Source organism: Siniperca chuatsi, linkage group LG18 (genome assembly GCF_020085105.1).
Source record: "Siniperca chuatsi isolate FFG_IHB_CAS linkage group LG18, ASM2008510v1, whole genome shotgun sequence".
Lineage (NCBI taxonomy): Eukaryota > Metazoa > Chordata > Actinopteri > Centrarchiformes > Sinipercidae > Siniperca > Siniperca chuatsi.
In genome coordinates this window covers 8,533,489-8,546,386 of record NC_058059.1, presented here as the reverse complement: position 1 = coordinate 8,546,386, position 12,898 = coordinate 8,533,489, and the positions used below count along the sequence as shown (strand labels likewise).

The 12,898-nt window shown below is 44.6% G+C and overlaps 1 protein-coding gene across 4 annotated transcripts in view; it reads right to left on the bottom strand.

Moving 5' to 3' along the window:
* The window catches only part of LOC122865746 (proline-rich protein 36), a 38,018-nt gene extending 25,530 nt beyond the window's left edge, over positions 1–12,488 (bottom strand). Inside the window, exons 1-3 of one of the 4 annotated variants that reach the window (XM_044174580.1) lie at positions 11,912–12,487; positions 10,545–10,610; positions 2,353–6,166 (exon numbers count right to left, since the gene is read on the bottom strand). In XM_044174580.1, the coding sequence (XP_044030515.1) occupies positions 2,353–5,321 (2,969 nt within the window). In that variant the 5' untranslated portion in view covers positions 5,322–6,166; positions 10,545–10,610; positions 11,912–12,487. Of the gene's footprint in view, positions 1–2,352; positions 6,167–10,544; positions 10,611–11,911 lie in introns of all 4 variants that reach the window. The other 3 variants (XM_044174581.1, XM_044174582.1, XM_044174579.1) reach the window with 3 other exon arrangements.
* Positions 12,489–12,898: the final 410 nt, after the last annotated feature.

The following is a 12,898-nucleotide window of genomic DNA, read 5'->3' as shown; positions in this document are numbered from 1 at the left end:
AAGCAGCTTACAATGTAGGAATCAGATTAATTAAAGACTTGATGAGAATGGTAAAGGGTTTACTCTAAGAGGCATGGCACCACCAACATGATGACAGCCAAATGCTGATTTCTATCTATCGCTGCATACATGCATGACGAAAGAGCTGCTGCAAAATGGGTGAAACTTCCAAAGCTTCCAAACCGCTCCCTGTGGTCTGACATGACATAAATTCTTTATCGAGAGTTGAGATTGAGATTGAGAGTTGCATGACTTCACAAAAATAACGACAGATGCTCCGTTGCCTTCTGTCTTGCATTCAATCTGGTATTTCTTTTTGTCTGTCTGTTGCGAGTGGAGACAATCTTTTTGTGTAAAGCTATGATCACATTATCATGTCTGCCCCTCATTTGTTGCCCCTCAGAGAAGCACATTCTCACTTGAGAAATTAACTGTCTGGGAATAAAACAGCAGGCACTTAGGCTACATGCTGACATTTACTTTCCAGGTCTCCAAAATACCAGGTACTCATAATTTACGTAGTCCCACTGTTTGTTCTTCTCTCCTTCCCTGTTTTCTTTCTATCTATCTATCTATCTATCTATCTATCTATCTATCTATCTATCTATCTATCTATCTATCTATCTATCTATCTATCTATCTATCTATCTATCTATCTATCTATCTATCTATCTATCTATCTATCTATCTATCTATCTATCTATCTATCTATCTAAGCATTTTAATGTATTTAATAAGGATTAACATAACACTGCATGTTAAAGTTGGCCACAGATTACCAGATGGCTTTTCACACTACACTTAGCCCCCGTTAGCCCTGGGTTTACAGCTCCATTATCCTGCGGCTTCCAGTCATTTCACATTTTCAACTTCAAATGTGGGATAGCTCCTCTTTTGGCCCAGGGCATTCACACTACATTTAAACCCAGACAAACCCCTTTCAAAACCCTTGATTTAACCTTGGGCTATGCAACATTTCACACTACTGTTAACGCTACCTTTGAACACCACCTTGGATATGTGGTGCAAAGAACAATACTGTGATCCTGGGTCATCTACCCTGCAATGTGAAATTCTTAAATGCTACACCTGGGGAAAATTCTTAACCTTTCAAATGTGAAATCTGGTATAAGTTGACCCAGGAATAGTCTAACTCAAGTTAAACACCTGGGCTAACAAATGCAAGTGTGAAGCCTCATACTAAACCCCACTCCAGACCAGGGTTATCCCTGACTTTTCAAGGTTAACTCCAAACACATGGTTAAGATCATTTTGTGTGAATTGAGTTTAGAACAGTTCTCACAACAGTTCAGTGAAGACAGCACTTTCATTGTCCAATCAAATTGCCGTGAGATGGTTACTGTGTACCTAAACTGTGTGGAGTGAGCCCCCGAAGACCATAATTTTGGGCTCTGATTTTCAAGTTTCAGTGCTGAACATTCCTGGAAAAAAGCCCTGCATTAAGTGTGGGTGTGTTGTTTTAGGTACTGGTGAGACAATGAAATATGATGCAGGAAGGCCAGTTTGAGTAGTAGATCCATGAGATTGAAGGCTTTTCAGATGCCAAAACACTGAACAGCAGTTTATAATACTATGTGACAGGATTTTATAACTCTAGAAAGTTGTCAGCAGTTGTTTATCTTTTGTCATGATGATAGTGAGGTAAACAGTAGAAATGCGGTGTTCACGTTACAAAGCAATCTACTAGGAATGTCTGCATTACAGGTATTTGACAGGCCACCGTAGCATCTTGCCAGATGAAGCTGCATCGTGTTGTTACAAAAGTGGGCCAGGATCAACTTTTTTGCCAGACAACACTGCTTTTCTTTGGTGAAGCACTCTGTGTCCAAACCCCTGCTGAGGCAACGCAGTGGCCTCATTCCAAGAACGATGGGACTACGTTTTTTCATGCAATGCTTTTGTCTGTCTAAACACAGCCTTAGTGTGAAACAAAGTTAAGCTAGCCTTTCTAAAGACTTAGACGCCATTAAGACTGAAAACAATCCCACGTCCTACTGTATTTTTTTTGCCGGCGCTCTCTGCTTTGTCACCCCCTCTGTGTTGATGGGCTGGCCACATTCAAGTGAATGAAAGAGCTGCGTTTTTTCATGCAGGGCTAAGGTTGGTCTAAACGTAGCTGTCAGAGTAACTAATGTCAGCAGTTGGATGTTGATAATCTTATAGTAATAAGGAAAGCATGCCATTATGTAACGTAATATGTATTACGACTTGACAAAGGTCTGATTGAGCTCAAAACATTGTTGATTAGATTTGTGGTTTGAGTCAGTGTGCAGGCACTACCTTTTCGTTCTTACAATGTAAACTGCCCACCAAAATGAAATATTGCCTCACCCGTCTCGCTCAGCTTCCTTCTTCTCAAGGTCTTGAATGACATCCAGCAGAACCTTAATGGTGTTCTGGCTGGTCTCCAGGACCCCCTCCAGGCTGTGGAGCTGGTTCTGCAGGCTACGAATATCATGCAGGGGCCCGTTGGGACTCAGGAGCTTTTCTGTCACCCTGGATGGGTCCAGTTTACACCTTGCCCCAGACACCAACCCTCCCAGAATTTCCTGGACCTGTCTTAGTGTGTCAGCCTGGGTGGCAGTCAGGGGCCCAGCTGTAGGGCGCTCTCCAGAAGCAGAGCAGCCCCTGGCTCCAGAGCAACCCTGTTGGTTTGGAGGGAGTGGGTGTTGGCTGTTGGGGGTGTTGGGTGTTGCGCTGGCTCCTGAGCAGAGCATTTTGTGTAGTGCCCCAAGCTGAGCCTGGGCTGAGCTGAGACAGCTGGGCTTAAAACAGGCCTTGGCAGGAGAGGAGGAGGAGGACTGCTTCTCTCCCTTCATCACAGCAACTGGCGGAGTTTGAGCTCTGTGCTTCAGAGAACTGGCTCTCTCACAGAGCTTGGGTGAGTCTGTACATTTTATATCTTCCTTTTTCTCCTTCTCCCTGTCTTTATCTTTCTTGTTGCCCTTGCTGTCTGCCCTGAGCATGGGTGTTCGGATTACAGGACCTGGTGGATCACTTCCATTTTTGCGTGGTGTGTAAGGTGGAGGTGGTGGGGGAGGAGGTGGAAGTCGAATGCCCCTCTTATCCTGAGCATTGTAGGGGGCCTGAGAGGGGGGGGTGTATGGTGGCGCAGCACGAAATGTGGAAGAGTACAGAGGAACAGCTTTAGTTGGTGTTGCACATGGTTGTGCATTTGGAAGAGTGGACGCATATGTTTTCACAAGTGGAGGAGGAGAAGTGCAAGATTTTAGTTTGGGGACTGGGGAGGAGTAGGGGGTTATGCCTGTGTTGGCAGAAGAGGCATTTTGCAGAGCTTGACATGGGATGTTGCAATGAGATACAGTTTGTATGAGAGTGGCATAAGAAGGCGAAGTAGAATTTGGGTGAAGGGCATGGGAACCGATCGAATGGGTGGTAGAGTAATATGATATGGAGGTGCAAGACAGGGCAGTTTGAGTCACAAATGTACAGGGTGTTGAATTTGTAGGAGGTGTTGATGCATTGGGTGGTGGTTGATGTGTTACATTTGGGGCAGTGGTTGGATGTCTGGTGGGGTCAAAGGGAGTTACATTGGGGGTTATAGTTGGGGTAGGGGTGGAACAAGTTAGGGGGGCTGATGATACTATGTTTGAGATTGGGGAGGTGCAGTATTGGGTGGGGCATGCTGAGGCAGTTGAGGAAGGACTGGAGCAGACAACAGCTGTGCTGGGGGTTGTTGGTGGCGACACGACAGTATAATAGGGGATAGGGTGTTGGACAACAAAAGGTGCAGAAGTGGAGCAAGGAATGGACAGTGCTATGGGTGGAGATGGGGTGGTGCAAGCTGGCTTGGCTGGAGAGGAGCAAGGTGGCTTAGTGCAGTGTTCAGGGGTCTGTGTTGGTGCACTTATAGGTGGGGGAGAGGTACAGTAAGGCACAGTAGTTATTTGGGTGGTGGGAGGGTCTTGAGTCGCAGTTGGGGATACAGGACTCTCAGATTGAATTTGCATTGAGCTGGGTGATGTTGTCAGAGGTGGGGAAGCACAGGGGCTGCAAGTTTGTGTCTGGGTAGTGCAAGGTTGATGATTTGGAGGAGAGTGACAGGGCGAGTCTGTTTGTATTTGAGTGGTGCACTGTTCAGCTTTTTGAGGTAGGGTTGGACGAGAATTGGTGATTTGAATTTGAGTTGTGCACTGTTTGTCACTAAAAGGTGAAGACTGATGTTGACTCTCAGTTTGACTTTGGGCGGTGCAATACTTTGAATTTAGAGGTATGGAAGGGCTCTCAGTATAAACTTGAGTGGTACAGAGTTTGGTATTTGAGGGTTGCGGGGATGGCCTGGGGCTTTCAGTCTGAGTGAGAGTGGTGCAGTAGTGCACCTCCTTTCCAGGATCACTTGTTGTCCTATTCAGCCGCTTTCTCCTCCTGACCACTGAGGGAGTGCTGCTTCCCTGACGCTTGGGGCCATCTCGACAGGATACAGAGGGACAGTGACATGGCTCAGTGTTGAGAAGGACTGAAGGGGGACAGCTGTGCCTTGAGCTTTTTACCACACTAACAGCTGATTTAATGTCTGTCCTAGAGGCTTTAGACCTCCGTTCCACCACAGTTCGATCCCCAGGTACAGGAGGACCATTCTGGTCCTTGGACACAGGCAACAACACATGGTTGTGCGTAAGGTACTCATCTTGAGAGTCATGTTCGTCATCCCCATCCACGCCCACGGAGTCCCCGAGGCTGTGGCTACGTGTGTGTGTGGAAGAGAGGGACTGGGGCTTTTTCAGGCATGGGGAGGTCTGGATGGCTGTGCTGGTGCTTGTACTGGACTTGCGTGTCATTGGCAAGGTTAGGGAGTTAGTCTGTGGTGGTACCCAACATCGACGTGTAGGACCCGGTGTCAATGGATGAGGAGGGGCCCTGGCTAAGAAAGCAGCCACCACCTCTATAGTACTTGCCATGTCCCCACGCACAGCCCCGACCACAGAGGTTTGGCCAGGTAGACCCTCAGTCCGTGGCCCATCCTTGCCAGTCCATGGCTGGGGGGACCTGCTGCTGTGTTTGCGAAGAGGATGTGGGCTGTCACAGTCTGTGGCAGGCCTCTGATGGCTATTGTTTTCTCCTGTTCCACTGTTGCCACTGCTGCTACTGCCATCCTCCAGGTCTTTAAAGCGGACCTGGTGGGTGCGGTTGCGGCGCCGCTTGAGGCGGCTCTCAATATCTGGGGAGTCTCTATTGAGCAGCACAGAACGCACAGTCATTGTCCCGGGCAACTTGTCCGCCAAGGTGCTTTTGCAGTTGGTTTGGCCTGTGAGCAAGTGGTTGGGCTCTTTGCTCACCATTTCTCTTGTCTCTCTCGCTCCCCCAACATCCACAGGCTCTGCAGGCAGTTTGATGTTGTGAAGGCCAAGTTGTGTTAGTGCGTCAACAAGGAAAGTGATCTCCCCTTTAATATATATTCATTATAACAGTGAGTGATCTGTACAATTGATTGACTTCCAGTTTCATCATAGAACACACTGGGGATATAGCCTTTTCTTTATAGGATTGGGTGCAGTTGCTCAGGTTATCTCAAATCTATACACCAATTACTTCCTTTGCAACTAAGATTGTCCTCTAGGAAGGATGGATTATCATATTCACAGTTCAAGGTGTAGTAAGCACAGCAAGTAAAAATTAAGCATAGATCACTGTGATAAATGCTAGCCCAAATAACCTTAAGGGTCTCTACTCTTACCTTCGTACAAAAATAAATATATGTAGCATCAGATATTTTTTTAAATGAGCATGTGAGAAGTGTCCATACTGCTCCATGTCTTCTGAAGTTGTGCACTTTTGCTCTTTATTCCCATTTCTCTTTAACTTTCCAGGGAGATGAACTCTTGATGAGGCCAGAGAGGTTATCGGCAAACAAGCAGGGAAGAAGGGAATGCAGCCTGCCCATCCTTTCTGTGTCCATCACATTGGCTTGTCTACTTGGCTGCCCCTCCTTCCCCACCTGCTTTGTCCCCTGGGCCCTCAGGAGATTGGATGGCCAAAGTATGGGATGGGCCAGCGTACTTCCCCATAATGGCCTATCTGTTTCAACTGTTTTGTTCTCCCTCCCTTCCTTTTGATTTTATCACTTTCTTTTCTCAGCTCTTCTCTCAGTGACTCATTCTCTCATGGCTGAAGACAGTATGAGCTCCTAAAGAGAGCAGAAAGACAAAGAGAGAAAGAAAACAAGTAAGAGACTGTAATTGTTTCCATATTATTGCATTTCCATTGAAATACAATGTGTTTGTTCCTCGGGATAATGAGGAAGATATAAGATAGGCAGCTATTTTAAAAATGCATGAGAGCTGGGGTCAACACAGAATGAAAAAAGAGGATATCAATTCAGAAAAAGTAATGAAAGGATGTAGGTGGCGAAAGAAAAACAGGGTATAGAAAAAACACTAGGTATATCATCAGCAATAGATGAATACCACCCAAATCAAGTGAAAAGAGATTGTAATTAAGGCCTATTCACATTGTCTGAAGGGGATACTTATGTTTTATGTGTATTTTATAGTCCTCTCTCTGTGATTCCTTTTTTATATTTAATGTTTTTCTTTTGTATGTATGCATGTAGGTATTACTAACATTATTGTTAAAAGTAGCTGTATTGTGGTAGTGGCAGCAGCAACAGTACTGGTGGTATTTAGTATTATTCCTGCTCATGCGTGCTCCGTGTGACTGTTATCGTATTCCTTGTATGCGTGTGTCTTACAGATTTTTCTTTTCCTCCATGTTTAACAGTCTGTGGCCCTGTTATCAGTGCTTGATGATCTGCCATGGTGACATCCTTTCTGATTCATCTGGTCACTGTGTGACAGTCTGTCTGCCTCACTGTATTTAGTAGTATGTTCTCGTCAGTCTGATTCTGTGGCCTGTTTTTGACGATCTATGGCCTTGATACGTATATATATCACTTCCATTTCCTGTCTGTGCCACTGGCAGTCAGGCGTGATGCTGTCGTTTGCCTTACACGATCTATGGATCTGCGCCTTGTTATCTCCTTGTGATTGCCTCTGACACTGACAGGCCCGGGCTAATTTTGTGTGCGAGTGTGACTGTCCGTTACTCTGTTCCCCTCTCTTCCGTGGGAGGGGTAATTAGTGACTCCTTCACAGCTCCCAGGTTATTTAGGGAGAGAGATACCCGAGGGGCTGCCACTTTAATTTACGTCCACTGTTTTCCTCCCTTTCTCTCTTTCTTCCTCCAGCTCTGAAGAGGAGGATCTTTGTCACAACCGCGCCCCCACCGTCAACCCCTTTAAAAGCACGGTTATTAGGATAAATTATGATTAAAGTCACAGCAGACATGAGCCTTGAGGGGAAATATCAACCATACACACTCAGATATATTAATGGATTTAGAAAGAAACCACGGGATTCCTTCTCATTTTACTTTCTTATCAATGCAGTGTATACAGATGAGCTATTTAACTATGATTCACACAGATGACAAAATCACAGGATCATTACCCTTACTCATTCTACAGGGTGTCATCCTGATCCTACCTTCTTTCTATCTTTCTTCCATCTGGCCCCTCTCCATTTTTATTTTCACCCCTGTCACTCGTACCTTTCTTCCTTCCTCCATCACCACTTGCACCACCGCAATTTTGCCCTCTGCCTCTTTTTGTCCCACCGTTCCTCCCTCTCTGCAAACTACCCTCAGATCAAAATTTACGCTGACAGTTTAATGAATCCAGACCCTCTTATTGCTGTATGGGCTCACTCCTGTGGCTGAGGCCAGCTCTTTCCCACATGTGACATTTTCATGTTGAGCTTTATTGGCAGACAAGAGATAAATCACCAAGCAGGGGGAGGAAGGTGTGCAACGGCATAATGTCAGTAAGGGTCGTAACTCTTTGCGGTTATTATTCAAGATTTACTACAGCCTCCTTGCTAGCTGCCTACCTCTCAGAGAAGGCTTTACTGTGAATATAGGCTTCTATCCTCTTTCTTGTGTGTGTGGTTTTATGGCTGTGTATGTGTGTGTGTGTGTGATGATAATGCTAAGGTCACATCTGATCTCCCTGTGCTAAGCTGTACTGACTCTGAGAAACATTTCTGATGCATTAAAAATACAAGAACCCAAGACTCCGGTTGCGCAGATCTAATAATATTCTAAGTCTTTCAGGGATGTTGAGAATTGCATCCATGCCAATAACACACCTTTGGGTCTCACTGTGCTGAGGAGGTGGAAGGTGCTGTGGATTGAATTGTTATGTAAAGGCATGTCAGATCACATTGTCTAGGCACGCTTAAATTTGTCAGACAGGACTGAGATGAAGAGGAGGCACAAAGAGGAAGAGGAAGGTGAGGAGGTAGACATGCTTGGTTATATTTAGAGATGCTATGAGACACATAGCAAACTGAGAGGAGTAGGAATCTGAATCAGTAGGAGGGAGAAGAGGTGGAGGGAGACATACAGGCAGAGGTAGGGGGACAAGGAGCCAAGCAGGAGGGAACAACCCCTGGCAGCAGAGGAAATGTCACGGTCGGGGTTCAGTGAAGTGGTAAATCAGGAGCATCAGCGTGTCAGGGCATTTAAGGGGGAACTGGAGAGGAACTAAGAAAAGCTATATGATCAGTTATTGGCCCTGTGAGCAAAAGGAAGGGTAAGAGTTATACCTGCGCTCTGTCAGAGGAATTAACAATACAGTCAGCTTACAGAATAGATGCAAAGTGCAGGAGCCTTTGTGGTGTTTGCATTCTCAAATTCAGGAACAACTCCTTTAGAGTTGCCTGTAGATTAACACTTTGTTAGGTAAGCATTGCGTGCAGCACAGCGCAGCACAGCAATGTCTCAAACAGGGGGATGTTACCTTTTATTTGATACAATAAAACCAACAAACACACTATGAAAATGCAGATGTTAGCCCATAAAGGACTTTGTGGGATTTGAAGATTTGTATGTAAACAGATCCACATGCATACATAAGCAATGCTGAAGTAGAAGTCAACCAAAACCTAGCTTTAACAAATTGTTATTAGAAATAAGTAAAGTAAAGCACGTAATTAAAACAAGTAAAGGTATCGTCTTCACTGGTCTGGGATCTGCTGTAGAGAAAAAAAATCCTCTGTTGCTGATACCTAGAGCTGCAAACAGTGTTACTTAGTTAGCTGCCTCTGACTGATGCAATCTTAAGCCTGATCATGCTCAACAGCAAATTAAATTAAACAAACACAAATTAAAATCTAATTTAATTATGATTCTTAACTCATTATATATCTGAGGCAACACAGTGAACACAACCATTGTTATTCCTGTCAGACACTTGTGTAATAGCAGCAAGATGTAAATGCTGGTTTGCTTGTTTATGACTGTGTACTGGCATCCAATTTGGCCAGTTACAGTTAGCCATCACAGCAAGTCATATTTCTTTATTATATTAATAATATGTCATTGTTGTGTTTACAGCTTGTCTCCACTGCCCCCAAGTGACCAAATAAATCAGTTATTCCAGGTTTAAGAGAGTACTGGTCAGTTTAGCATGTATGTTTATAGCTAAAGGGTTTTAAGCCTGATAGTTCTGCTATTTCCTTTTCACCTCATACACCATTTTTCATATCTATTTGAATCACTGAAAAATTTGGAAAGGTGGGCGGCAATACAGAGGAAGTGGGCTAAAGAGGTTCATTACGTCATAATGAAATCTGCTCAAATTACTTGGAAAAGTTGGTGCATGCCATGCTTTTTATAGACAGTTGATTCTCTAATTTTCAGTCAGACATCTAAAAATATCTTCAGAGTTGACATAAAAAATACGTCTTATTGTGCGTAAATTTGCCGGTTGGGATGTGAAAACTTTGATGCTCTGTATCTCAAGACTGTTCTTTAGCGAGACAGACCATTATAATTCACAACTCGCAGCACAGCATGCAAATATTTCAAGGTTAAACATCACTTGCACTGTCACACAAACATACACAAATCTCAGCCTGCAAAGTCACTGGACAGCTCATTACTAAATAGGACGGTGCGGCCACTGTATTTGTTCCAGTTTCCTTGAAGGATGGCTGGATTACTTCTAACTTTTAGAGTGTGAGTGCCAGAAATGATTTGCTCCATCTGTCCTCTTTTGACCAAAATCCTCTGCCTAATATGAAATCCCTATATGTAGGCCAATGGATTGTGATAAGCATACTTAGCCAACTGTGAGCAAATTTGAGGATGTTTGAGTATCTGTGAAAGAAAGCCAGAGTAAACATTGTTTTCTTTCTTGTGCGCATTCTGCAGCCTAATTGTCGTTTTTCTCTTGCTGGTTAATTCTTTTATGCTCTAGCGTTTGTGTCTCTCTTCTCCGCTCTGCCACAGGATTCAAAGAGGTTAAATGTTCCAGCTCTGTGTGAAATATTAGCAGCAAAACAGAACGAGTGGCTTGATTGACATGTCGAATGTACAGCAGCACGCTACATGTAGGTACATACGTACAGCGCAGTCCGCTTCCTGGGGATTACTCTCTACTTGGCTGTCATGCTGCAATGTCCCTGTCCAAACTAATGTCCCAAGAGTATATCATAGTGTTTTACCTATAAAGCCAAGCCGCTGTCAGTCCAACGAAAACACCTGGCCTGCAGACAGACAGATTCTTAGAGCTTGGAGAAAGTAAAAGACAGTAAAAGTAAAAGAGAGGATTACATTAACTTCTGTTGGGTAAAAAGAGAAAATTAAGTGGTGGAGACAGAAGACTGATTTATAAGCAATGTGAGAAAAGAATTAAATGTTAGATAGAAAAGAGGAAGCTGGGAGATGGAGATAGCTGACCCCTTAAAAGACACGTTGATGAGATAAGATAAAAGGGAAATATACTGTAGTGTGGAGCAGAGGGAGTGGGAGAACAAGAGAAAAGAGTTGTGCGGCGACAGGCAGGATTAACAGCACAGTATTTCTTCACACAGCACATGTATGTGTGTAAATGTGCACCTGTGCATGGTGATTGCATGCATGTGTATTTGATGGTGTGCATGTGTGCATGAGAGAATGCATGTGCATTTGTATCATGTGTGTCAATGACAAGATTACTATGCGATAAGTTAATTGAGAAACATGAAGGACGTGCAAACTACAATAAACTATTACTCCTATATGTGTTATCACAATGTTAAAGCACATTATTATTGAAATGCATTAACAATTTCACACATTACTTGAAAATGAAATGCTCATGTAGCCAGAACAGCATGCATTGGACCTTACATACACACACAGATCCATACAAATGGAATTCCCTCACTCAGTGCCTCCTCTTCCTCAAACTTTTTGTGTACAACACCCCCCCATCACACGCACACACACACACACACACACACACACAGTCCTGCTCATGACAAATATGCAATGAAAGCACGCTGCTGGAATCTGCAAAGCTACATCACTGACAGTCCAATCTAAGCTCCTCACTCTTTGAAAGCTACTCATAAAGCTGCACAATCTCGGAAAATAACTCCCACACCTGCAGTAAAGCAAATCCCAGTATCCAAACACACACGTACAATCCTATTTCACTATATTTTTACGCACACAAACACAGGCACACTATGAGCACATGAACACACCCCCATTGTCAGAATAAATATGTGCACATACACACACACGCAGACACACACACACCTGCCAAACACATAAACAAAATGCACACAGGGACATTCACTGCCTTTCTTTTTTCATTGTACGTTCAGCAGAATGTAAAAAGAGTCAAAACAAAACAGTAAGTAAAAGATACTCTTTGCTAATGTCCACTGCACAAAATAAAAACAGATACTTCTGTGATGCTTTTAAATCTTGTCTCAGCTCTGATCTTTCTCACTTCGTTATCTCTATGGTGATGCTGAGAGAAGGCTGGTGGGGAGATTGCTGTACTATCTTCCATCAGGACACAGAACTGAGTCACACATACCACATCTCTTTCTTCCTGTTTCCCTCTGTGTTGTCTCTTTCTCCCACAAATGCTCGCTCCTCTTCTCTGCTATTCCTTCACGTCTCTTCAGCCCATTCTTCCATCCCTCTGGCGTTCATGTTTGCTTTTATTCCCACCTCTCTGTCACTGCTGCTCTGTGAGCTTCACACCGTTTCCTTTCCCCTAATATAGAGTCCATCTGTTCCTCTCTTGTCTCCCTTTCCTCTCCTCCTCACCTCTCTCTCCTTTCCTCTCTGGTTGTGTCTTCTTCTATCTCACCCTCCTCTTCTTCCGTGGATTCATGCCTTTCACGTGGGAACCTTTTTATCCATCCCTCAGAGCTCTGAGCTCCGCTGTGCCTACCTAGCTGTCTGAGCGTTTGTGCTGTGAGTGGAAGTGAATGGACAGGAGGGGGAGCAAGAAGACAAGAGTGAGCAAACAGGCAGTTATCCTCTCAGATGCTCCTCTCAGTTCTCCCTGTCTTGTTCCTTTTTCCTCTCTCCCCCTTTCTCTCTGCGTCTCTCCATCATGACCCCCTCTCTGTGTCACCATGCAAGCCCCTGTATTCTTGTAAGCAAAGGGAGGGAGGGGGGCTAGTGTGGGATGGAGAGTAGGAGGCAGAGGGAGGTGGAGCTAGTGAGTCGATCTAATTAAAAAGCAGAGTATGTACAGCTGCAGAGGGCAAAGAGGGAGACTGCGAGAGTAGGAGAGGGGAGGAGAGAGGGGAGCAAAGTGATCCAGGGGGCGGAACCAATGGACAGGTAGGGAATAAGCAGTCTGTAGGGGGTAGAAATGAGGGGCACGGGATGGTGCTGGGGGTGGTGGTAGAGAGCAGCTACTAGTGTGAGGTGAGGAAAAGGAAAGAGCTGACAGGACACCACGGTCAGCTGGAGAGGTATGCAGAAAGGTCATGCATAGAGAGAGGGAAGAAGAAGGGGGGAGGGAAGGAGGGAGAAGGAGACAGGAACAGACAGGTAGAATTATTCC